The sequence below is a fragment of the Dendropsophus ebraccatus genome, chromosome 14 (genome assembly GCF_027789765.1).
Source record: "Dendropsophus ebraccatus isolate aDenEbr1 chromosome 14, aDenEbr1.pat, whole genome shotgun sequence".
In the NCBI taxonomy this organism is placed as follows: Eukaryota; Metazoa; Chordata; class Amphibia; order Anura; family Hylidae; genus Dendropsophus; species Dendropsophus ebraccatus.
Window position 1 is genome coordinate 52200535 of NC_091467.1, and position 27082 is coordinate 52227616.

General features: G+C 44.1%; 1 protein-coding gene across 1 annotated transcript in view; it reads right to left on the reverse strand.

Annotated features, from left to right (window-relative positions):
• Positions 1-27082, reverse strand: part of LAMA5 (laminin subunit alpha 5) — a 90361-nt gene that overhangs the window by 38816 nt on the left and 24463 nt on the right. The window contains exons 3-14 of the mRNA XM_069951472.1: positions 14543-14660; positions 10678-10796; positions 10424-10594; positions 9009-9106; positions 5101-5216; positions 4410-4528; positions 4223-4313; positions 3746-3880; positions 2086-2145; positions 1306-1446; positions 1001-1138; positions 597-731 (exon numbers count right to left, since the gene is read on the reverse strand). Coding sequence (XP_069807573.1) covers positions 597-731; positions 1001-1138; positions 1306-1446; positions 2086-2145; positions 3746-3880; positions 4223-4313; positions 4410-4528; positions 5101-5216; positions 9009-9106; positions 10424-10594; positions 10678-10796; positions 14543-14660 — 1441 coding nt within the window. The remainder of the gene's footprint in view (positions 1-596; positions 732-1000; positions 1139-1305; positions 1447-2085; positions 2146-3745; positions 3881-4222; positions 4314-4409; positions 4529-5100; positions 5217-9008; positions 9107-10423; positions 10595-10677; positions 10797-14542; positions 14661-27082) is intronic.

The window sequence follows — 27082 nt, forward strand, 5'->3', positions numbered from 1 at the left end:
TTAAAAAATTAACGGATCCGTTAAACGTATGCTGAAAACGCAGTATGAACCCAGCCTTACACAAAAAATAGATTCGTTCCTATTAGAGATGAGCAAACCTCAAGCATTCTGAGGACCATCTGAACAGGAGAGTGTGGCATTTCCGGTGCAAATGGAAATCAAATGCCACACGCTCAGATTTGGATCATCCCTAGTTCCCATGAAGCAGCATAAACTTCTAGAGATGAGCGAACCGGGTTCGGGTTCAAGTCCATCTGAACCCGATCGTTCACCATTTGATTAGCTGGGGCTGCTGAACTTGGATAAAGCTGTAAGGTTGTCTGGAAAACATGGATACAGCCAATGACTATATCCATGTTTTCCACATAGCGTTAGGGCTTTATCCAACTTCAGCAGCCACCGCTAATCAAATGCCGAAAGTTCGGGTTTGGATGGACTTGAGCATGCTCCAGGTTCGCTCATCTCTATAGACTTCCCCTTCTTTGAGCCTGCAACCCTCAGCACCTCCTCCTGGTTCAGTGTCTGCATATGTACATGATTATCTGCAGAGCTCTGCAATTGCTGGAATAGAAGAGAGTCAGAAATCCTTCTCATACCTTGACAGTAGGGGTAGGAGTGATATCCCACCGAGCACTGCTCACACCTCGGACCATCGTATTCCGGCTTACAGTAGCAGCGTCCCCTCTCGTCACAGCCTTCGGGTAATGTGCCTTCAGGGCTGCACCCACACACTAGTAACAGACACAGGGATACATAAGAATTGCAGGGACTTGTCATTTACCCCTTCAGGTTTTGCTACACGAAGACTGTGCTCATTCTCTGCAGCACCCCAAAACACAAAAAGTCAGGATTACTCTAATAAATGTGATTGTAAAGCAAAGGCAGGAAGTGCATAGTGTCCTGGCCGTTGACCTCACTGTAGATACAGGACATTAGAGGTCTCCAAACCACTTGAGACTCTCCATAGAAAATGCTGAGAACAGATAAACACCGGACTCACATTGACACAAGGGATAGTTGAAATAGCCTGGAGCACATCTGTCACAGAATGTTCCCTCAAAGCCTCCCCTACACAGACACTGTCCGCTGTCCTTATCGCAGCTGCCATCGTACACGCCAGGGCCGGAGCACTGACACTCTATCGGTCACAGGAGTAAGACCGGAGGAAGAAACATAATGGAAAAGACAGGAAATTAGGAGGGGACAGCAGTGGGGAGACCGGGGGAGCTGCAGTGATCTGGTACTTCTCAGCTTTGTAGCATCTGTATACTTCTACAGACAACAGCACTATATCAAAATACTTACCTTGGCAGGTGGCACCATAGTAGCCAGGGGCACACGTGTCACAAGCTTCTCCCTGGAAGTTGTATTTACAGATACAGGTGCCGGTGGATGCATCTCGGCGACACGCGTTTCCTTCAGTTCCAGCAACATTACAATCACAGGCTGGGGGAGAAAGATACCGCTCCGTTACTCATTGTTATACCTATGCCATTACCAGTATACAACCAACGGTTACTCTGGCCTATGTTGGTGCCAGGGGATAAATCGGGGGAAGAAACTTCCAAAAAGTTTACTCTCAAAGAATTGCAGAGTGTTTGTAACAATTTATCAATGAGCCTATTCAGGACAGACAAGAGATCTGCACTGTCAGCTTTATTGAGTATACAGAAGATTGTACGTCGATATGCTGCAACAAACTAAACTTACATTTAGAGGCCACCTATCCTATGAGCTGTAACACTCCAAACAGCAGAGTAACTTTTATCACATAGCAGAATCTTAAACATATCAGTATCTACACAATAGTTACAGAAAGCCCCATCTTAGTGTTCCTCTTGGATATGGATATAGTTTTCTTATCCTCTGAATGGAAATCATGCTTTACTTTATTGACAGCAAGCAGATATATTGCTGCAATTTCCCATTGTAAGCTTTAACCACTAGGGAAGCTGCAAGATACATTCACTTTTGCTCCAGCAGATCCAGCAATGTATACTATATACTGACATGACATTTACTAGTCAAAGGGAAACAATATCTTTGTTTGTTAGCACTGGATTAGAATTAAAATATAATTCTTACTTATAAACTCCCCTGCCGGCTGCTTCTGTGCCCCGGTGTCATCAGATGTATCTGGAACAGCTGATAGGAGAAAGGGACAGAGAAGAGTTAGAAGTTTACAGGACTCACAGCGCCATCTGGTGATGTATATCAGGTATTGCACCCTACATCTTGAGTCTAATCCATCTGCTGGGTGTGAAGCCCCTTATTTTGGATGTTCATTGGATACATTATATTTCCTGCTACTGGTTCCCAACCTGCAGTTCCCCAGCTGTTGAGGCTGTTACTACAACTACCATGATGACCAGACAGTTTTTGGCAACACATATTTTGAAACACAAGCCTTCTAAAAGGCATACATACTGTGAGGTTAAGGGGTGCCCAAAGCACGCCTCTACTGTTAACATCACATAGAAATATGGCAGGAGTATTCCCTAACATATATGTCCAACATTCACACGTAGTATACATTTGCACGCCAGGTTTTGGGTGACAATACTGACAAATACGGACGTGCCTGAGGCTATATTCTGTCTGCAATTGCCTATTCATTTGAATGGCCCTGTTCTCGTTTGTAGGTGTTATGGGGTCGTGATCCGTGATGCAAATAATACTGACAGGTCCTAGTAATTGTGGCACCGATCACCACTCACCAATGAATGGGTCTGTGCAATTGCAGATGGCTACGGAGATGTGAATGGAGACTTCTCCGGCTATAGCCGTGTGAATGTAGCCTACAGTACTATACTTCACCCTCTGGTCACAATGGTATTAAAAGCATGCCACAAAGAATGCTGCCATAGTTTTTGGAAAGAGGAGTCTGACAGGAGCTTACCCCCACCCTCTGTTCACTGAAAACACAGGCATGTGCAGCTGAGCCAGATATGTATGTTTATGGTGGGATTGGCAAAGATAGCTGTCAGCTGAAAAGGCCTTTATCCAAAAGCCATTAAAAATACATGGCTAGCTTAAAGTGTCACACATTTTGACATGTTCCACTGCCACTTTAAGCTAGCCATGAATCTTTGATCGTTCAGCTTACAACTATTTTACCTGGTCCCACAATTTACATACACACCTGGCTTAAGGTGCGTTTATACACAGAGATTTATCTGACAGATTTTTGAAGCCAAAGCCAGGAATAGACTATAAACAGGGAACAAGTCATAAAGGAAAGACTGAGATTTCTCCTATTTTCAAATCCATTCCTGGCTTTGGCTTTTAAAATCTGTCGGATAAATCTCTCTGTGTAAACGCATCATTAGGGTCTATTTACAAAGAAAGATTATCTGACAGATTATCTGCCAAAGATTTGAAGCCAAAGCCAGGAACAGACTAAAAACAGAGTTCAGGTCATACAGGAAAGCCAGAGATTTCTCCTCTTTTCAAATCCATTCCTGGCTTTGGCTTCAAATCTTTGGCAGATTTATCTGTCAGATAATCTTTCTGTGTAAATGGACCCTTAGCTGAGTTTCATTTTATGCCTATAGAGACCTTCTCCTGCAACGAGGAGAAGATTGCATTGAGATAGGGAGAGATAGACCTGAAATGGAAAAAGCAGCAAGCTGGAGAGTGAAGCACACAGCCACGTGCTTCTCCTGGCTTGTTCTACCATTCTGAACACAAAGACCATTCAAAACTTTTGACATGTCTGTGTGACACTTTTAAGAGACGGACTTACGGTAACACTGGGGGAAATCCATATATCCTTCTGCACAGGCTCTGCAGTCCTCGCCTGTATAATTGGGTTTGCAGTAACACCTTCCTGTAAGATCCTCACAAGTTCCACTCATAAACTCTGAGTCACAGACACAACCTGCAAGGAAACATAATGAGACACCAAGCTGAATATAGATCTGTATTATATGTATATATAGTGAGCAGTCTGGCTGTACAATTCTATAGCATGGGACATACTTGAAAGAAATTGTGGAATACATACAGATGTCAAGGGGGATGTTAGTTGGATAGTGAGGGAAGGGGACTCCTCTGTTAGCCAGAGCAAAGAGCAGGGCTTCGTTCAACCATAAATGACATTTGGCAACTTGCAATGCTCAAGTGATACTATTTGATAATCTGGGGTTTTTGCATTGGGGTCATGGACAAGTCACTGGGGGGGGGGGGGGGCGCATTACGTGTGCTATACAACTGTACTTACGTTTACAAGTGTATGGTGAGTCAGTTTGATGATCTGGTGACTTGTAGTATCCGGAACGGCAGCGCTCACAATTGACGCCATCGGTATTGTGCTAAAAAAGTTCACAGCAAGAAAGCATCTCATGTATGTATGATACTAGAATTATTACAAACATATACAGACACTATTTCTAACATATCATCCTTACCTGGCAGTCCAGGCAGACACCTCCACCTATGTACTGGCCCTGGCGGTTCATGCTCGCCCGGGCTCTATCAACCTCAGGATCATAGTAGCAGTCATAGGCATGTCCATTACAATTACAAGCTGCAAGGTAAGAAATATTTGGTTTAACCTTTTGGGGGATGGCACCAACAATGTCTGGGCAACCTTATCAACATATGGTCAACATACTGTAGATCTACTATGTAAGCCCAAATCTCAATGTTTTTAAGATCTCTGATTGCAGTCAGTGAATAGTTTGCATCCAGAGGCAGTAAACCTGCCTAAAAAATCTGCTGCTCACATAGGTGTAGGGTTTGTTACAGTGTATTAGGCCACAGACATGTGGAGCCACTTCTGAAATGCATTTTTATGGAATGTAAATAATAATCGATTCTGTTCTATGATAGCAAGCACAGATCGTGAACTGAAAGGAGACATTAACTCACATTTGGCTTGCTGGAATTACTTCAGAAAATCTGAACGACAGTTTTACATGGACGTGGCTATAAAGTCATGTACAAAATGTTTAGAAACAGATGTTATCCGAACCATAAAAAAAAATACCCATGTGACTGTATCGCCTCAGGAGACAGCTCAATCCACATAACTTATTATTCTTGGAAGATCTTTTCAGAAAACTCTGACAAAGGATAAAGTGAGGGGGCAGCACTTACGTTCGCATTCATTGGGACTATCCATAGTTGCTGGTTTCCAGGGTAGCTGGTGGTAGCCAGGACAGCAGGAGTCACAAGAGGGTCCACAAGTATTATGCTGACAGTCACACTGAAGCCTTAGAGAAGAAAAGGAGAAATGTTTTAAAGAAGAAGAAGATCTGCTTGTGGAGGTTCCAAGCTTCCAAGAAGAATCCAGCCCCAGGGATACACTTATTATTGGAGTGGAAAATAAAACAGGAAAGGAACAAGGGTGCATGAAGGAGTAACAGTAGAGGACGAGTAAAGTGAAAATCACAGGAATAAGAAGGACAGGGTCAAGAACACTGATGGAGAAAGAGGACAACCTGAAGATCATTAGAGCGGGAACCAAGAGCAAGGTGAAAGTCAATAAAGAGGAAAAAGGGCAAGGTGATGGTCACTGAAAAGGAAAAAGGGCAAGGTGATGGTCACTGAAAAGGAAAAAGGGCAAGGTGATGGTCACTGAAAAGGAAAAAGGGCAAGGTGATGGTCACTGAAAAGGAAAAAGGGCAAGGTGATGGTTACTGAAAAGGAAAAAGGGCAAAGTGATGGTCACTGAAGAGGAAAAAGGGCAAGGTGATGGTCACTGAAGAGGAAAAAGGACAAGGTGATGGTCACTGAAGAGGAAAAAGGGCAAAGTGATGGTCACTGAAGAGGAAAAAGGGCAAGGTGATGGTCACTGAAGAGGAAAAAGGACAAGGTGATGGTCACTGAAAAGGAAAAAGGACAAGGTGATGGTCACTGAAAAGGAAAAAGGGCAAGGTGATGGTCACTGAAGAGGAAAAAGGGCAAGGTGATGGTCACTGAAGAGGAAAAAGGGCAAGGTGATGGTCACTGAAAAGGAAAAAGGGCAAGGTGATGGTCACTGAAGAGAAAAAAGGACAAGGTGATGGTCACTGAAAAGGAAAAAGGGCAAGGTGATGGTCACTGAAAAGGAAAAAGGGCAAGGTGATGGTCACTGAAAAGGAAAAAGGGCAAGGTGATGGTCAACAAAGGGGAAGAGGGGAAAGGTGATGTTCACTGAAGAGGAAAAGGGGAAGGTGATGGTCACGGAAGAGGAAAAGGGCAAAGTGATGGTCACTGAAGAGGAAAAAGGGCAAAGTGATGGTCACTGAAGAGGAAAAAGGGCAAGGTGATGGTCACTGAAAAGGAAAAAGGGCAAGGTGATGGTCACTGAAGCGGAAAGGTGGCAAGGTGATGATCACTGAAGAAAAAGAAGGGCAAAGTGATTGTCACTGAAGAGGAAGAAGAGCAAACTGGTGGTCACTGAAGAGGAAAAAGGGCAAGGTGATGGTCACTGAAGAGGAAAAAGGGCAAGGTGATGGTCACTGAAAAGGAAAAAGGGCAAGGTGATGGTCACTGAAAAGGAAAAAGGGCAAGGTGATGGTCACTGAAGAGGAAAAAGGGCAAGGTGATGGTCACTGGAGAGGAAAAAGGGCAAGGTGATGGTTACTGAAAAGGAAAAAGGGCAAGGTGATGGTCACTGAAAAGGAAAAAGGGCAAGGTGATGGTCACTGAAGCGGAAAGGTGGCAAGGTGATGATCACTGAAGAAAAAGAAGGGCAAAGTGATTGTCACTGAAGAGGAAGAAGAGCAAACTGGTGGTCACTGAAGAGGAAAAAGGGCAAGGTGATGGTCACTGAAGAGGAAAAAGGGCAAAGTGATGGTCACTGAAGAGGAAAAAGGGCAAGGTGATGGTCACTGAAGCGGAAAGGTGGAAAGGTGATGATCACTGAAGAAAAAGAAGGGCAAAGTGATTGTCACTGAAGAGGAAGAAGAGCAAGGTGATGGTCACTGAAGAGGAAAAAGGGCAAGGTGATGGTCACTGAAGAGGAAAAAGGGCAAGGTGATGGTCACTGAAAAGGAAAAAGGGCAAGGTGATGGTCACTAAAGAGGAAAAAGGGCAAGGTGATGGTCACTGAAGCGGAAAGGTGGCAAGGTGATGATCACTGAAGAAAAAGAAGGGCAAAGTGATTGTCACTGAAGAGGAAGAAGGGCAAGGTGATGGTCACTGAAAAGGAAAAAGGGCAAGGTGATGGTCACTGAAGAGGAAAAAGGGCAAGGTGATGGTCACTGAAAAGGAAAAAGGGCAAGGTGATGGTCACTAAAGAGGAAAAAGGGCAAGGTGATGGTCACTGAAGCGGAAAGGTGGCAAGGTGATGATCACTGAAGAAAAAGAAGGGCAAAGTGATGGTCACTGAAGAGGAAAAAGGGCAAGGTGATGGTCACTGAAGAGGAAAAAGGGCAAGGTGATGGTCACTGAAAAGGAAAAAGGGCAAGGTGATGGTCACTAAAGAGGAAAAAGGGCAAGGTGATGGTCACTAAAGAGGAAAAAGGGCAAGGTGATGGTCACTGAAGCGGAAAGGTGGCAAGGTGATGATCACTGAAGAAAAAGAAGGGCAAAGTGATTGTCACTGAAGAGGAAGAAGAGCAAACTGGTGGTCAATAAAGGGGAAAGGTGGCAAGGTGATGGTCACTGAAGAGGAAAAAGGGCAAAGTGATGGTCAATAAAGGTGAAGAAGAGGAAGGTGATGGTCACTGAAGAGGAAAAAGAGCCAAGTGACAGTGAATGAAGAAGAAAAGCTGATGATAACTGAAAAGGAAGAAGGGCAAGGTAATGGTCCGTGAAGGGGAATAAGGGCAGATAGGTAAATAAAGGGGGAACAAGGGCAAAGTTAAAGTCACTAGAGCAGAGGAGCATCAATATGAAGATCACAGGTACAAAGAAATAGCAAGAAAATGAAAATTAAGTGAAAATTAAGATAATTTTGGAGTGAAGATGAAAGGCAAGGAGATTTCTGGGTAAAGAAGGTGGTTAAGAAAATTTGGGATATGAAGGAAGCACAAATACGTTTTCGTATAAACATGGCATAAGTAGGGTGGGCAAAAACATTTTTTGAACAAAGAGGAAAGCCAGGGAAAACTTTCAAGGAGAAGACAATTAGATTTCTGGGTAAAGAGGAAGGGCAAACAAATATTGGATGTGCAGGAAGGGCAAGGACATTTTGGGTACAAATGAAGAGGAAGAAAATTTGTGTAGGAGCATATAAAGCAAGGAGATCATTGAATGAAGAAGAATAAGGGATGTCATGAGTGCAGGTAGATACCAGGCATTAATAAGCATACGCTGTGGGCACTGGTGGTAGAAAAATGAAAAGTATGAAGAATGCAGTGAAGTTACAACAAGTGCTTTTTACAACCACACATCATAATAGACTGTGCAGTATACATCCATCATATCCAGAGAGATTTGTAAGGCTCAGACAACATCTGTCAATGCAATAAATTACTAGTAGTGGCCCCTACACCTCCCAGGAGGTCTACAATCCCCCCAGCAGAAATAAGAGACTGACTGAACCTTACTATAGTCTCTTTTAGAGAAACCTGTCATAAATATCATACCAGATGGCTGCTGGGGGTCATGTGGGATTCTGAGAGGTAAAAACAGGGCCTCTGATCGGCAGCCGGCTGGCATTGTTGGATCATGTCAAGGAAGCTGCTAGAGGCAAGAAGATGTTGCTGACAAGAGGGGCTGATGCACAGATGACCCCCGTCCATCAGCTCAGCCTGAGCTCCTGTCAGCTGTCAAGGTGCACATAGTAACTCAATGAACACACAGCCGGCAATGTACACAATGATCCAGGGATTGGCCGAAAATGTACAATTTAGAGAAGAACGTCCAAAATATTTACTTCAAATCAATAAGCCATGGTGAGCCTTGTATGCTGAAATCATGGGCTCAGATTCCAGGCAGCCTGCTTGCATGTAGCAGCATGGTTTCCAGACATATAGGGCTCACTATATGGACAGAGCATGCTTATACAGACCATGGAAGTAGGAAGTATCATGTCCATATAGACTGCTTCTCTCTAGTTCTTTTCACATCTTTACCTGTAAGGGTTTGTAGGGTCCTTGGCATTACATACTTCAGCATGCCCGTTGCAGACACAGCGCCCCCCGATGCTGATATCCTTGATGCTGTAGAAGTACTGTTTAAAAAGAAACACTATGTCATATCATGTCTGTTTTTGTCCGATTATTCCCCTCCCCCTATCCCAGAAACATTATTACAAGGTTGAATATTAGGACTGCATTTTGCACTGCCACATAGAGCCGATTTGAGTAAGGATGACAGGACTGTTTAGGCTCTTAAAGGGGTTGTTTAGTGTGGAATTTCTATAGAATGTCTCAGTTAATGGAGGAGGGGTCCTCCTCTCTTAGTCAAAGTGGTTACAAAGAGTGTCACTCTGGACGATGTGACCTGTCCTGCATTACACAGACATCTCATTGATGTCAATAGATAGCGTGTAATGCTTCATATCTCCTGTGGTGGCGCTGCAGGGGAACAAAAATAAAGATATGTCCATATTGTTAAAAAAACACACCATTTGCGATGAGATTTCTGGTACTGAATTGAAGTGGCTTTTTCAGTGTGTTTAAACCTCCCATAAATTTGGAGGTGGGCTTCTGAATGTGTTATGCCACTTCTTTTTTTGTGCTGTTTTTTGAAGGCCAAATTTTTAAAAAATTCCCTATTGGAGTCAATAAGAGATAGAAGTATACATAATCTGGTGCTGATTTTGCCGATATGAACTTACCCTAAGACTAGGGCGACAAGACAAACATGTCTCATGGCTTGTCTAAGATTTGCTGTTGAGCAACTTTAATATAGTTGAGATTTGCTTAATTGTAAAGAAATCGCAAGCAGGTGTGCGACTTTTAACTAAAAATCAAGGGTGGATTTTGAGCAACTGCTGTGTTATATCGCAAGTTGCAATGCGACCTTATTCACATTTGTTAGATACAATGTCAGATGTGACTGATCTATGTGTCATATGACTAGGGAGTAGGGATTGGAAAACGGAGGTGTTTCCAACAGCACCAATAGACCCAAAGCTTGAGAAGGTAGGGGGATGCACGCTGGAGAGGTCACAATCCTAGAGATAGCCAACTTACAATCGTGTGAAAGAGAAGGTCCAACAGCATCCACACAGGAATAATTCTTCCAACTTTATTAGAGATTCCAATTAAAAATAACAATGTTTCGACTCACGTAGGAGCCCTGTGTGAGTCGAAACGTCGCTATTTTTACTTGGATGCTCCAATAAAGTTGGAAGAATTATTCCTGTGTGGATGCTGTTGTACCTTCTCTTTCACACGATAGGGAGTAGGGATTGTCCAAAGCAGAGTGACCCTTTAAGATGATCTTCAAAAGCTTATAGGATCTGGTGTTTGTACTTATCTGTCGCCTACATAACAAGGCTCCCATGTGGTTTCTTAGTCTCTCTCTCAGACTTGCCACTTACCCTTCTGGTTACAGTGGGGTCCCCCTGTGCTTTGCCCATAAGGTGCCCCAGTAGGGTGTTAGTCCTTAGGAACCTTAGGCGAATGTTAGTTGCTTTGGTGAAGTTCCTGAGTAGTGGGGAGTAGGAGAAGTTCATGGCTCCTGGACGCTTGGTCACCAGGGGAACTACGATCTAGAACCACAAGAACAGAAAGCACAATAAGAGACAAGTCAGCGAATGTGGGGGTCTAAAGGTGAGGTCAGTGAAGGACCTACCTCTCCATTCTCCAACGGCACAATGCGGGAATACTCTGTGGCACATATAACGTCATCATCCTTGGTGATCCGCTGGAGAGTTTGTGCTCCAAAACGCTCTATGCAATCTCTCTTGGAAGCTAGAAAAAAAACATATATGTCAAATAAATATATGGTGCAAGTCAGCGATTTACTATACACAAGTGTCGGGGTATTATAAATGGAGCAGAGAAGGTATCTTGCAGTAACAGGAAGACTAATTCCTCTGTGTCTCCTCTGTATATGGAGGTCATAGAGGAGATTCGCCTGAATGGACACCAATGACCAGGAAGAACTGGACATTACACGGGTAATTTCTGTCCTCAAAAATGGCAAGTTAATGGGTCTCGGTGGACATCACAAGTCAGAAGCAGGAAGAGAATCCGGGGCCTTGCACCAGGAACAATACAGGAGACTGCCTCCACCATATGTTATAGGGATATCACTGAACGGATGGATCCACAGCTGGAGATGTAAAATAATAGCACATATAATAACCCACATGAGGGAAATGTGCTGAATGTACTACATAGCAGAATAAGCAGGTTTATTTTCCAGGAATGTGATGATCTAGTTGGAGGCAATGGAAGGTGACTCACTGAGTTAGGGCCCTATTCCACCGGCTGATTATCGTTCAGATTATCGTTAAATCGTTTGAATCTAATCGTTCGTTTGAATAGCAGTTAACGACTAACGACCGAACGAGAAATCGTTGGTAGTTTAAGACCTGGACCTCTTTTTATCGTTGCTCGTTCGCTAATCGTTCGCATTGAATAAGAAGTCGTTCGGTAGTTTGCAGTAGTGACGAACGCAATAGCGACAACAAGACGACCGCAAGAACGATCATAAGCAACGATTATTGTTTCATGTAAATGGGTGAACGATTTCAGGACTTTCGTAATAGCGGTCGTTTGGATTGTTTATCGTTAATGATTATGCGAACGATAATCGTCCCGTGGAATAGGGCCCTACACTGTGGAATGAGCACAGAGTATTTCAGGAGAGGACTGCGATGACCTTACTGAAGATAGTGACCTGTCCAAAATGACAGCAGGGCAGCAAAGAACTAGAGGAAAAGTATTTTTCAGCAGCACAGAGTATTTCAGAAGAGGAGTTTGTGGATCACGTGAGATGCAATGTCCTGATCATTCATAATGGCGGTATGGGATAAGGCCAGAGTCGTGACAGAATGGAGACAAGTGGGAGGCTGAGCCTGACAATAACACAGCAGAATGATCATAACTCAAAGCAGCACATAGTATTTCTTCATATGAGAGTGCTGATCTTTTGGGGAGTTAGTGGCCTCTATAAGGACAGAGAAGACTGAAATGCGTGTGACATGGACAATGCTGTGATTTCAGAACGAGAATAAAGATGAGCTGGATGGCAGACTGATCATGGCCACAGCAGCGCAGAGAATGTCAGGAGGGAGTATGGCTTGGATGGAGTTGCATTTGACATTGGCAGTATAATAAAGTGACAACACCTGTAGAAGGTCAGGGAGCATGTCAGGGCCCTTACAGTTAGCGTGTTTATAGACTGTTAGAGCCCTCACTCCTCATGTATGACTTGATAATAACATATATATCTATGTAATGTCTGATTTTGTCTATGTATGTACCCCCAGAATTGTAAAGTTGGTGGCGGTATATATATAAATAATATATTATTACTATACCATACCTCCCAAGTGTCCCTCTTTTGGAGGGACAGTCCCTACTTTTGAACCATGTCCCTCTATCCCTCTTTCCATCTTACATGTCCCTCTTTTTAACCTAGAAATTAGATTTGCATTAATAAACCTTCATTGTTGCTCTAGAAAATGTCTGTTTCTTACTGTATATAAGACCGAAACTTTCACTCTATTAGGGTATGTTCACACTGACCAAATGCGCCATGCTCAGTGTCCCGATGTAAATGAATGAGAGGGCGCGTGCTCCTCCACAGTCGCTGCTCTCTGCTCAAAGAAATGACGTGTCAGTTCTATGAGCAGAGAGCGGCGGCTGCGGAGGAGCGTGCGCTCTCCCATAGACGGGACAGGGACACTGGGACACTCGGGATTCTCCTGCGTAATTCCGCCTGTTTTACCCAGTGTGAACATACCCTTACATTATGTGGTGCAAGTTGGATCCTAACAATTGTTATATTCAGATGGATCATGTGACATTACGGCCCCTTTCACACATCATATCACACATGCAGATCATCTGCCCCATACACACATCTGTAGGTGTTACCGATCTGTTTTGGGGCCATGATCCGTGCCACAAAAAAACGATTAAGCCATTGTGCGTCCGTGTCACATATATGACAGTGGGTCCCTCCAAATGGCGGCAGTTACTGACACACATTAGTAATCCTGTCCGCAGTTTTGGGTCCGTGATTACAGACAGAGTTACTGATGTGTGAATGGGACCTAAGGATGCAGTCACACATACACGATCCTGGATGTGTGATTGCATCCTTGAATTAAAAAGTATAGAAATATCTGTAAAATTTTCCTAGAGTGCACCACAAGTATCCCTCTTTGGCCGTCCAAAAAGTTGGCCTGTCCAGTCATGATGATGTTAGTAAGGAGAGGGCTGTATATGGCAGAGGTAATGTCGTACTGTGAGGGGCAGTATAGAGGAAAGTAGGGGAAGGATCCACCCAGATAAGTATTTCTGAAGTTAAATATAAGACATAAGCTATTCTATGAGAGGAGATGAGGGGTCGGGGTATATGGGCCCTCACACCCCAGGGATTTGTGCTCCAAAGTAGAAATTCCTGGCAAGAAGTGATGCTCAGTAAAGATCTCCTCATCTTCTTCCAATTAGCGGTCATCAAACTGCGTTCTCAGAGCTAAATATAACCTGAGAGTAGGAGCTGAAGACACAGAGAGATACAGATTGTTCAGGACGGCGACTGCGGTATGTGGAGGAACACCGCAGGTCACCGGCCAGGGTCATATACTTTTTATTAACATTTATAGATCTCCTATGGCAGCAATCAGTCTCCTTCATCCCAACCTTGTTCTGCATTTTTTAGTATAACATGCTGGCTGCCTGTTTCCACCACTAGGGGAGCTCAGGAGCTGACTATATACTGCTGAGCAATCCCAAACCTGTGACTCTCCAGCTGTGAAATGACTCCCAGCATGCCCTGACAGCCTTCGGTGATAGTTGCACCTAACAGCGCAGTGGTACCCAGCCTGTCTCCAGCTGTGGCAAAACTAAAACTTCCAGAATGCCCTGGTAGCCTAGTCTGTCACTATACATGTTGCAAACTACAACTCCCAGCATGCAGTAATTGCTGCAATCTGTAGTAGTGTGGTTCCCAGCCTGAGGCTCTGTTTAACTGTTGTGAAACTACAACCCCCAGCATAGCCTGACAGTCTGAAGTAATAGTTGCTCTCCATAGTGTGGTGGTTCACAGCCAATCACTCTCCACATCCACTATGCTCTAATGGCCTGCAGTAATAGTTGTACTGTATAGTACAGTGGTCCCCAGATTGTGGTTGCCTTGCGGGTCCAACTACAACTCCCAGCATGCCCTGACAGCCTTCAGCTGAGTAGTGTTCCTAAACCTATGGCAGCCTGACATGCTGGGAGTTGTAGTTTTGCAACAATTGGCAAGCCGCAGTATGAGAAAGATTGGTCTATACACTCTCCTTAGGTTTATGTGGCATAAGTCCCTACATTGAAAAACTTAAAAACCTGCATGTGGTGTGCAACTGTTGATGAATTCAACTGGAAAAACAAAATTGTAGAAAAAAATGCAAAAAAAAAGTCTCAAAAACACACAAAGGAGAATATTTCCCCAAAATTTCTCAGGTGGAAATTCAATTTAACATGAACATGAAACTTACATGCAAAATACTGCCAGGGTTGGTAAGTGGCGCCAAAATCTGTAGAGCGCTCCAGTACCCACAGATCAGGCCGGGGGGAGTTTGCAAACTTGATCCAGACATAAGCCACGTGAAAAACCTGAAAGAGAACAAAGCCGTAAGTTTGATTACAATATCAATATACTTCCAGCGTTATCAGTCACTACTAGTACTGGACCAATTTGCCGAAAGTTCAGGTTTGGCAACATTCGCTCAAAAGCCCAGCATTTGACTTCCTGGGACTGCCAAGATAGATAATTTCAGCACATTCGCTCAACACTGGTCACAACTTCTCTAATAGTGACTGAGAACTTTCTAGAAATAGGTGAACAAATGGCGTAACACCAGGAGTTAGGTATAGAGCTACACCATTTACTGTTATCTGGTGGCTGTGAACAAGATAGAGTTGACCTGGGTGCCATCTTTTTTTGTGAACGAGGAAAAATACCTCCAAATGGCTCCAAAATGAGGAAGAAAAGGCAGCAAAAACAGTTGGAACAAAGGGCCCAAATGGTGCTGGAAAAAACTCAAAAAATGAATGGAAAATTAGGCCATTTTTAACATCTCAAAAAACAGTGTGGGAACATAGCCTCGTAGTCTCTCAAAGTCTCTCAGAGCCATAGTCTCTCATAGTCTCTCATAGCCTGTCATAGCCTCATAGTCTCTCATAGCCTGTCATAGCCTCATAGTCTGTTATAGCCTGTCACAGTCTCTCGTAGTCTTACAGCCTCAGGCCATGTTCACACTATGTAAGTTCTGTAGTAATCACAGCCATTGTAATAACGGCCGTGATTACCACAGCACTTACGTAGTGGTACCTCCTAAGGAATCCCGGACGGAAATGTATACACATAGTAGGAGATTTATCAAATATGGTGTAAAGTGAAACTAGCAACCAATCAGATTCCACCTTTCATTTTCCAAAGAGTCTGTGAGGAATGAAAGGTGGAATCTGATTGGTTGCTAGGGGCAACTGAGCCAGTTTCACTTTACACCATGTTTGATAAATCTCCCCATAGTATACACTCTGGCCGGGATCCGTAGTGGCGCTAGGCAAAAAAAAATGACGTCAGTTTTCTGTGGCCGCTATTCAGTGAATAGCGGCCGCAGAAAACCCTGTCAGTGCACACAATGAAGCATGTGGCTCCGGATACAGGCTCCATTGTTTGCAGTGGGGAACTCTGATGCGTGCACACAAGAATGCGCCCGCATCCGAATTCAGCGCCGGTTTAGATCATCTCTTTTCTGACCCTGGTCGTTCTGTCACCTGGCCGCGTCACGGAATGGTTGGTGTCTTACGCCATGTAAACATGGCCTCAGGCTATGTTCACACACAGTATTTTTGCTCAATATTTTGGTCCTCATATTGCAACCTAAACCAGGAGTGGATTGAAAGCACAGAAAGGCTATGCTCACACACTGTTGAAATTTAGTGGATGGCCGTCATTTAATAGCAAATAATTGGCGTTATTTTAAAACATAGGCCATTGTTATGAAATAACGGCCATTATTTGTCATAAAATGACTGTCATCCACTAGATTTTAACAGTGTGTGAACATAGCCTTTCTGTGTTTTCAATCCACTCCTGGTTTTGGTTGCCATATGAGGACCAAAATACTGAGCAAAAACACTGTGTGTGAACCCAGCCTCATAGTCACATTCACACTATTTCAATGGGACCTGCATACAATATGATATCTGTAAGGCTCAGCAAACCCCTTTGGAGGTGTAATAATACAATAAGTTGAATTTTCTGTCCAGTCCTTTTCTTTGGAGCTTTCTTGTGGCCGCTTATCCCCTCACTGCTCTATTGGAACATACATATTGAACAGAGCCAACCCAACGGGTGAAAGGGGCACGGGGTCCGCTTGGGTGACTGCCTACAGGCAGCTTAAGGCTCCCAGGCTAACATTAGTATTTACCCACGTTTCTTTTCATCTGTTTTTTATCCAATGGATCTGATAAGTGAAGCAGAAAATATCAGACCCTCAATACATTTGCCTTGACTGAATGGTCGCATTAAGGAACCAATTTGCATCCCGGATAAATGAATGGTATCGGTCAAAAGATCGGCTCCTTTTTGTTTCAAATAAAAAAGAAAGGGGGTCAAAAATGTAAAGGACAACTCTTGTGTGAAGCTAAAGTAGTAGTTAAAGGGGAGCTGTTCATTTCACCAGAGGGGTATAAAGGTATCTATGCACCTCAATTCCTCAATGGACCCCAAAGTTACAGAAGACGACACTAGTATTTGTATGCACATGGAAGGGGGGCCCTATAACAGATTTTGCATTGGGGCCCATGGAGCTGCCAGTTACCCATGTCCAAAAAATCAGTATCTGTCCAATACTAAAGGGTTAATACGAAAAAAAATTCTGGATCTCCCAGACAATAATAATGGTAATAATAATTCTTCTATCCAGCAGGACTAGTACACGCTGTGCCCTCGGACGGTGATACGGTTTATTTTTGCTTATTGTAAGCTCGGCTCCATGGACAATCCTGTGTAATGCGCGGCTCGTGCTTCCATCATCGCTGCAGTAATTAAATACAGTCACGTTGGAGGAGTGATCCCATACACAACGCATAAGCCAACTTTCCACTATGCCATCCATCAACCTGCCAGGACAAAGAAGCCCATGGAGATGGCGGCCTCATCTGACACTGGGCTGTAGTGGGTACAGGTTGAGGGACAGTCTAAGATATCCGTTAGCCATTCATAGTTATCCTGTCATCAGGACCCTATCCTTAAAGGGGTTGAACCACAGGCTCCCTTTTTAGAACAAATCAGAACTAGTGGATGCACTGGTACCCAATAAACACCCTGAATCGCTCCTTGTCCACAAAATGCCAATCAAGGGGCAAACAGTAGTAAGGACTACTCCTCAGGACTGGTACAGCTGTCTTAGAGCCCTATTACACAGAGCAATTATTGTGTAAAAACTTGCTATAATGACCGAAAATTAGCAATTTTCACATTAATCAGTAAAGTGGTTACGTTGTTTAAGATGTACTTGGATTCACTTGGAGTTACTTAGATTGAGAGCATTTTGCAAGAAAATTGTAACTTGGTTTAAGAGCATTGCTTTGGTTTAAGAGCTCCCTGTACTGGGTGGGAGGGGGAGTGGGGGAAGGGCATAGTCTGCATAGCGGGGTCTACAGCACTGTATTCTGACCCAGGAAGTCTCCCTCACCTTCCAAATCATAGCAGATTCACTTCAGGCTGGGGCTTAACATCAGGGGACCAGACTATGGAGGTAATCTCTCCATAGCTGTATCCCCTCTCTCCCCGGACAGATGCTCATTCCTTCATGCTCCCTACAGTCTCTGTCACCCCTCGTGTTTCCCATCCTCTCCATTCCTGCTTTAATAAGCCTGTACTTACACTCAGCTATACACCCTGTTGCTATAATGTGCCTGCACTCACACTCAGCCATTCACACTGCTGTATAGAAAGGTTTCTGCCACTGTTCTCCTGCACAGCTCTATGATTCTCACTTCCTGATTGGTCCATGCTTGACACACCCCCCCTCCCCATTGCTGTCATGTGACCACAGCCCTGCTTCTCTATTCTAGCATGTTGTACTACGCTACTGCATTATAGGGATCTACAGTTCCATCCTGTATCTACAAACTGCTGCTGTTTTTCAGGTTTATGCAGTTACTATACATTATACTCCACATGCTGATTGCTATACTTTACAGTAACGTATAATATGACATATACAGCTGTTTCTAAATGTTTGTTTAATTTGTTTTACATGTTATTGAGAATATAAAATCATTATTTTTGCGGGGTGGAACCAATTACAAGCACGGTCCTGGAACGAATTATGCTCATAATCCAAAACACCACTGTACTTGTTTATGGTTGATCTGAGAACACGAAAATCACTTAGTCTAATAGGACCCTTAGGCCCCGTTCCCACTGAGCAAAGGTAGCGGAATTCCGCAACGGAATGTTCATTCTTCAGCGCGTACAGAGCAGGAGCGCGCGCCTCCCATAGACTCCCATTAGGAGCGGGAGGCTAACGGCATTCCGCGGCGGACAATTACGTCACAGAATTCCGCTACCTTTGCTCAGTGGGAACGGGGCCTTACTTGAATGTGCGGCATGTCATGTGATCACTCTCTACTCAGCTGATTGGCTGATATCACTTAGCCTTAATGGCTATTTTACATGGCTGCTTTTGCTAATTTGCCTGGTATAGGCTGTTTTAGAGGGGGCAGCAAAAGTGAATGTTCAATTGGTTACTATGGTAACACAAAGACGGCCATGTTCTTTCCCATTGACACACGTCCAACTACACCAGCACATTCAATCTAATATACTGACCACAAGGAACCAGAAGGGGAATTTTCAGGAATTATTTGGATATTTTTGTACATAGAAACATAAATATTTGGATATCGTTCAAGTTGACGTTCATAGAGACCGTGTACATTCCACGCCAGGGCACAAGGGAGTTAAAATGGGGGAGCCGGGAAAATAACCCCGCTCTATTTGTAGACCGTCATTATAAAGAGACGTCTCCATGTAAGAAGCCTTAAAAGGAGACATCCTGAGCAAATCTGCTCCAGGGATTAGCAGATCAGATGACCCCTGACTACAGGCTTACAAAGGGTGGGAGGACTACAAGTCCCAGCACAGTAGAATATGTGGCAGGGCATGCTGAATGGTTGCCATTGAAGCCCATCAGTTATTGGAGGGTACTGTTTTCCCTTGTCTTTATTAAAATCAGGTTTCATGGGGGCTGCCACCCAGCTTTCCCGAACTCCTGAATGGCGAATCTGCTGTGTTACGTAGTCATAGATTAGTCATATAACTAGGCAGATGAGCCATTTAGGGCCAGGGAGAGCTCAGCCATCACCTATTACCATGTAGATAGATTCCATCTGTTACGTAAGCGGAGAGCCCCACTTATTGTAAATCATTAATATATTTTTGGCATTGATGCTCATGCTGGAATGTGAACTCTGATACCGACATCTCTAAGGAAGACATTCATACCTGACCAATTCACCTCTACTGTGCTCCTTCACATCTTCCATAATGGAAAAAGAGCCAAACCTGAGTGTGCTGCCAAGCCCTGTATCTAAGCTTGTGATACAGTATACAGAGCATCTAAGCCTTTTATATGTGGTACTGTCTATCGAGCTGTTCTAGGAATGATGGGAATGAATAATCAGCTGCTGGGTGAGCATCAAGACTAGTATCAGGCTATGCGTACACACCGTTAGGCCTCAAAAAATTATATTCAACATTTTTTGTAGCTCTTTTGTAATTTTTTTTTTATTTGTAACCAGAAAAACATATTTTTGTGCACATTAAACATATACATATTAAGGCTATGTTCACACTGCGTATATGTCCGGCCGCATATTTTCGCGGCCGGACATATACGCGGTAAACTCCGGCCGGGGATTTACGCTACTTGCGGCCGGCTACGTACGGAGCGCGAACTTACGCCCGAAGTCTACTTACGCTTCCCGAGCGCCCTACGTAGCAATCTGACAGCGGTCTTTTACTTGGAAATCTTCGCCTAGCCCCGGACACCCCACAGAACCTTTTGGATCGGCACAAAAAGCTGGGAAAATGAAGAAATCACCACTACGTACGGGACCGCATGTTACGCTACGGGCGTAAGTTACGGCATTTTCGTCCTCAAACAATGGTCTGGTTCATTTTTTACGGCGCCGCGTACGATCCTCGCGTCAGTTCGTACGTAGTGTGAACTGTGCCGCCGTAGATCGTATACTTTCCATTGTACGCAAACTACGTAAGTCTACGGCCGCTTATTCACGGAACGCGCTACGTCCGGAGACTTACGTAGTGTGAACATAGCCTAATTACAGTACATGCATACAATAAAAAAAACCTATAGGTTTCCCATTGAAATAGATTTAATAAAAGTCCATAACACATTCAGAGGTACCTCAGTTCTCGATTTAATTGGTTCCGGAGGGCAGTTTGAGAACCGAGCAGTGTCTTCCCATAGGAAATAATGTAAATGTGTTTAATTGGTTCCAGCACCCACCAATAATTACCTACAGTACCCACATATTACATTGGAAAGTGCCCAGTGTAATCACTACAGTACAGTACAGAACAGCACTATATACTGTACAGGACATTACAGAACAGCACTATATACTGTACAGAACATTACAGAGCAGCACTATACTGTATAGTACATTATACACAATAAACATTCAACAAAACCAGTCCCCTCCCCCCATCCCAGCAGTGTAAAGTATGGGAGATGGTGGTGCACTGACTGTACTACTACTGTGCTGTATATGCACTCCAGCAGTCTTATACAGTACAGGATAGGAGATGGTGGTGCACTGACTGTACTACTACTGTACTGTATATGTACTCCAGCAGTCTTATACAGTACAGGATAGGAGATGGTGGTGCACTGACTGTACTACTACTGTACTGTATATGCACTCCAGCAGTCTCATACAGTACAGGATGGGAGATGGTGGTGCACTGACTGTACTACTACTGTACTGTATATGTACTCCAGCAGTCTTATACAGTACAGGATAGGAGATGGTGGTGCACTGACTGTACTACTACTGTACTGTATATGCACTCCAGCAGTCTCATACAGTACAGGATGGGAGATGGTGGTGCACTAACTGTACTACTACTGTACTGTCTTGCACTCCAGCAGTCTTATACAGTACAGGATGGGAGATGGTGGTGCACTGACTGTACTACTACTGTACTGTCTTGCACTCCAGCAGTCTTATACAGTACAGGATGGGAGATGGTGGTGCACTGACTGTACTACTACTGTACTGTATATGCACTCCAGCAGTCTCATACAGTACAGGATGGGAGATGGTGGTGCACTGACTGTACTACTACTGTACTGTCTTGCACTCCAGCAGTCTTATACAGTACAGGATGGGAGATGGTGGTGCACTGACTGTACTACTACTGTACTGTATATGCACTCCAGCAGTCTCATACAGTACAGGATGGGAGATGGTGGTGCACTGACTGTACTACTACTGTACTGTCTTGCACTCCAGCAGTCTTATACAGTACAGGATGGGAGATGGTGGTGCACTGACTGTACTACTACTGTACAGTACATGCACTCCAGCAGTCTTATACAGTACAGGATGGGAGATGGTGGTGCACTGACTGTACTACTACTGTACTGTATATGCACTCCAGCAGTCTTATACAGCACTGTACTGTACGTGAAGCCTCTCCAGTGCTAAACCCACCACGTACAACCCACCATCCACAATCGCAAAAACGTTCAGATACAGAGTACTTTGAGACTGGGGACCCGAAAAGTGTTTGAGAACAGAGCAAGAGTTTGAGAATCAAAGCAAAGTTTCCTTGAAAATACAGTTTGAGAACCGAGCAGTTTGAGAACCGAGGTACCACTGTACTGTCATTTCTACTAAATCCTGCCAAAAACTTGCTGCAATTTTGCAGCAGTCGCAACAAAACATTGCTAAAACCGTTTGGCAGGTCCGCTTAACACAATGCAAAGGGACCATAAAGTCAAAACAGAGTCTAAGGATCTATTCACACTAGATACTTTCTTGCAAAAATAGCGCCACCCCTGTCCTCAGGATGTGTGTGGTGTTACAATTCACTTTAATGGAACTGGAAAGCATAATCCCAACCAAACTGGAACTGAAAAGTGCCATGTTTTTCTAATCCCGGAAAACCCATTTCAAGTACGGCAAAATCTGTGACGGGGAAAACTGCATCAAGTGAATACAGCCTTACCACTCAACCAGTGTCAGTGTCGAGAATACAATATGTGACTTTTACAATGTGGTTCTAAGGAGACATTTTGCTGCTGAGATATAATTGCAGCAATAAAGCAGAAATGGAGCCATTGCCTATAGCAACCATATACTGACTCTTTTTCCAGCTGCAATTTGACTGGTTTGCTTGGGGCAACATCTCTACGTTTCTTCTGCTCTAGTGTTAATAAAGCTGCCAACCTTTGTATACAGGATAAAACTACAATGTGTGAACAAGGCCTTGTGTAACTGGTCATCTCCGGCCCCATCAGTCACACATTGTCCCATAAATACCAGACGCTGAGCTCATATATTTCCCATATTCCGCATGGAATAAATGCTGCAGTCCGCCCACAATCCTGTGGAACAGAGCTGGGACCAGGACTCCTCCGTAATTTCCGTATAAGTCGATAAGAACAGAACTAAAAAGGGAGAAAGAATTATCCAAACGAATGGAAGTAAAGCTGTTGCCCCTAGCAACCAACAAGAAATAATCCCTCTAACTGGTTGCTTTGGGTGACTGCTCCATTTTGTCCCTGCACTAGATTGATAAAGATGTTGACTCATCAGGATGTATTCACACAGTGCAGCCTGGTAGTGCTCATGTTAAAATGCAGCAAGGTGGCAAAATAACCCAGCAGAAATGGCTGCCTGTTATATCTAGTGAAGCACTGTGACGTTCCTGCCCGCAGAATGCCATGTTCTTCTACCGGTGAATACTTGGCCCGCATCCTGGCACTTTGCAGTCAGAGAGATTAATCTGTCACCCACAGCTGAACACACTGTGTACCTCGCAGCCAACACCGCTGTGCCCGCCATGACATCACAATAACACACGCACAGAGGGTGGCACAGCTGCAATGGGCAGACACCCATCTGTCCGCCACACTCTGACCACCTCCGGGACTTGGCAGCAGAGTGCGGTGTATACTACATGGGTCATACCCCATGTATATAGTATCTGCAACCGGAGGGTGAACCGTAAGACTTCTTTTATAAAAAAAAATCCACGCCAATAATGCTGTAACACAACCTTACATCCTGCTCTAGGATTGCGGTGGCAAAACTCCATGTCTGAACCCACCCAATGGTTTGTAGACAATGGATATTAGAAACGTTTTCATTCACTATCAGCAAGCAGTGGTCTTAAACGTGCTGAGTGAACGTGAAACAAAGTAAGAAGAGTGGCAGAACGTTTCCCCATACAATAAAATGGTGTTCTAAAACATGTAGCTCTCCAGCTGTTGCAATACTACAACTCCCAGCAGGCCCTGGCAGCTCTCCAATTGCTGAAAAAAAAAAAAAAAACTACCAGCATGCCTGGATAGCCATTCAGTACTCTCCAACTGTTACAAAACTACAATCTCAAGTGTCCTGACAGCCAACCTGTGTCTCTTCAGCTCTTGGAAAACTACAACTCCCATCACACCCTGACAACCCAAGTATGATGGGAGTTGTAGTTTTCTAAGGGATATAAAGAGTCGTAGGTTGGTGAACACTGCCGTAAACCATGTGGGCCACATTAATTTTGTTAAATTATTTACACCAAAAACAAATGTCAAAGACCGCACAACATTTCTGGTGGTGAGAAGTTTACGGGGGAGGATATAATTGTAGTTTGGAGCTGATCCTTTAAAGGTTATGCCCAGGTGGCTGGATTATGAATTCTATCCTCTCCCTACTCTACCCTCCCTGTGCCCACTTCATGCAGTCAGCGGTGCCAGCGCTCTACCCCCCTCCTGGCTTCTCTTTGTCTCTGACTTGTTCCCATAGCCCCCCACCCCTCCTCTGGCCTCCTCCCCCCCAGTGCCCTTTCTCCAGTCTGTTGTGCACTTGTTGCTGCCGCTCGTCTCTGCTCTGACACTGCTTCTCTGTTCTGCTCCCCAGGGCTGGACAACACGCCCTGCAGATCGCCCGTATGCTGATGGCCGCACCACATGGAAAGTGTTAATATAAATGCCCAGATTATTCCTATTCCACTCGTGATCCGCCTATGGAAAGACTGGGAGAAAAGCGTGCCTGTTGTGTGCCGGGTGGGGGCCACACAGGTGGTGGATCAGATACTGTAAACTCCAATAGGGACAGTGTAAGGGGGAACTTAAAGGGGAACCCTACTAAAACCTAAAATGACCTGTCCTAACTATTCATTAGGTAGTCCTTCAGAATCCTATTAGGAAATTTCTTTATGTGCCACTTTGGATTGGGAGTGCCCTGATAAATTTAGACCACTGACAAAAAACAGGTATGGGTGACTACCCTAAAACCCCATGTTCCTGTCCTCACTTATGTATGCTGATGATATTTTCCCATCATGCCTCAGGATGTAAACTACATTCCTATTCTATTTACCTTAGAAGGAGTTCGTCTACTGAAGTGGGGGAAGGGAAGTGACAACTATTCAAACTTTTAGTTTAGGAAAGTGGTTGTCACTTATGAAGCCTATGCAGCCAATGGCTTCACAGTTGAATACTCATTTAGCACATATTAACTCTATACTGCCCTCTCTGCCTTTGTTAATCAGTGCTACCCCTGTGTGCAGGTTATATGTGGTATTCCTATCAGGACCCACCCTGTGTGCAGCTCCTAGCAGCGCCACCCCTGTGTGTAGGGCTGTAGGCTATATGTGGTATTGCAGCTCCTATGAGCACCACCCCTGTGTGCAGGTCCTATGTGGTACTTCAGCTCCATAGAAGTGAATAAAGCTGAGATGCAGTACCAGTCACAACCTGTGGACAAGATGGTGCTGTTTTTGGATGAAAGTAATCATGTTTTTATTAGAATAAGAAATTAAGAGCCACGTGGATGCTATCAATCCATACAGCAGGGTTGTATATTTAGCTGTATACTGTATGTGGCCTCTAAGCCTATTTACAACAGGAAGGAGGAGTGTAATGGACACTTCCGGGATGCCATAGATAAAGCAGTAATTAAAGGCAAGTCTCTGCCAGGATCTGATCCACTATCACAACGTAGAGGAAAGAGTAAATAGTAAAAATCCTGGGCTGTGAGCCATATCATTATCTTATATCCTAATCTTAGCGTCCCCTACAGGGGCCGACTCTATTCTCAGGACCCGTACATGTACAGGATGGAGCCGGATGGAGCTGTATGAGGGTGACTGGTGACGACACAGGTCAGGAGCCTGCTGAATACGCAAAAACCTTATTATTACTTAATTATAAAAAACCTAAAGAAATAAACAAGGCCTGAAAACCAGAGGGATGCCAGGCATGGTACAGGTCATGAGGAGTGGCGCCACCAATCACTGTAAGGCCCCTATTCCACCGGACAATTATCGTTCAGATTATCGTTAAATTGTTCGAATCTAAACTATAATCGTTCGGTTGAAATGTAGTTAACGATTAACGACCGAACGAGAAATCGTTGATCGCTTTATAAGACCTGGACCTATTTTTATCGTTGCTCGTTCGCAAAACGTTCGCATTGAATAAGACATCGTTCGGTCGTTCGCAGTAGATACGAACGCAATAGCGAAGAAATAACGATCGCAAATACGATCATAAGTAACGATTATCGTTCCATGAAAATGAGTGAACGTTTTCAGGTTTTTCACAATAGCGGTCATTTGAGATCGTTAATCGTTAACGATTATGCGAACGATAATCGTCCGGTGGAATAGGGCCCTAAGGGAATGCTAACTTCGAAAAGGGAACCCAGATCAGACCCCTCTACCGTAATACAGACCTCAGAACAGACTCCCTACAGTAAAACAGACCCTAAACCAAACCCTGTACGGTTGACCCTCAACCAGACTTACTATAGTATTAAAGACTCCAGGAAAGAAATTCTGCCATGAAACTCTTTTCTAACAGGACTTGGTACCATAAAGCAGTGGTAGCAGGTACCCTGACAGCACTCAATTGTAATTAATACTCTACTTACTTAGTAGAGCAATAATTATTATTTGCTTTAATATGTTATTAGTTTTGTTATTTCATTTTATTTACCTGTCATACTTTATATATTATTCCCTAATCGTATGGTTGTTTTTATGACCCTGTAAAACTTCAATAAACTATGTTAAAAAAAGACACCAGACCAGTTCCCGCTACAGTTATATAGACGCCAGACCAGACAACCTGAAGCCATACAGACCCCCACCTGTGCAAGTGTAGGAAATAATTTTATATAATAATAGACATCAATAAATGACAGCGGCACTCATGATGGTGGTGTGTGACATCCCTGGAGGTTTGGGGCCCAGGTGCTTGAAGCAGTCACAAGTGTTTCAGAATCTCTCCACTTCTCCACTTCCTCCAAGGACCCAACATGAAAGGTTCTGCACTGCTTCCCCATTAAGAGGCTTTTAGCCGGCAGATTACAAGGTATCTAGATAGCACCAGATGTAGGCCTGTCTTCTGTCACTTCTACCGACATGCCATGTGGGCCCTATGATGTGTTCATCTATTATCATCACTATGTATGAAAACTTTGGTTGCCATTGGAAACAAGAACAGAGTTCAACATAGGTTTTGTGGGCCTGACAAAGGATGGAGGGCCAAAGGTTCCCCATCCCATCCCTGGTTTAGTGCCACCTTCCTGTCAAACATGTGACTTAAAAGTTTAGCATTAAAGGGGAATTTAGGGTCCATCAAAGTGTAATCAGGTCCTGATGCCACAGGACGCCCCATAATCAACAGAAGAGGTACTACTGCACTTGTTAGGGTACTGCTGCCTCTTAACTCTTGGAAAAGGTCCAGCGGTGCCTCATGTGGTCG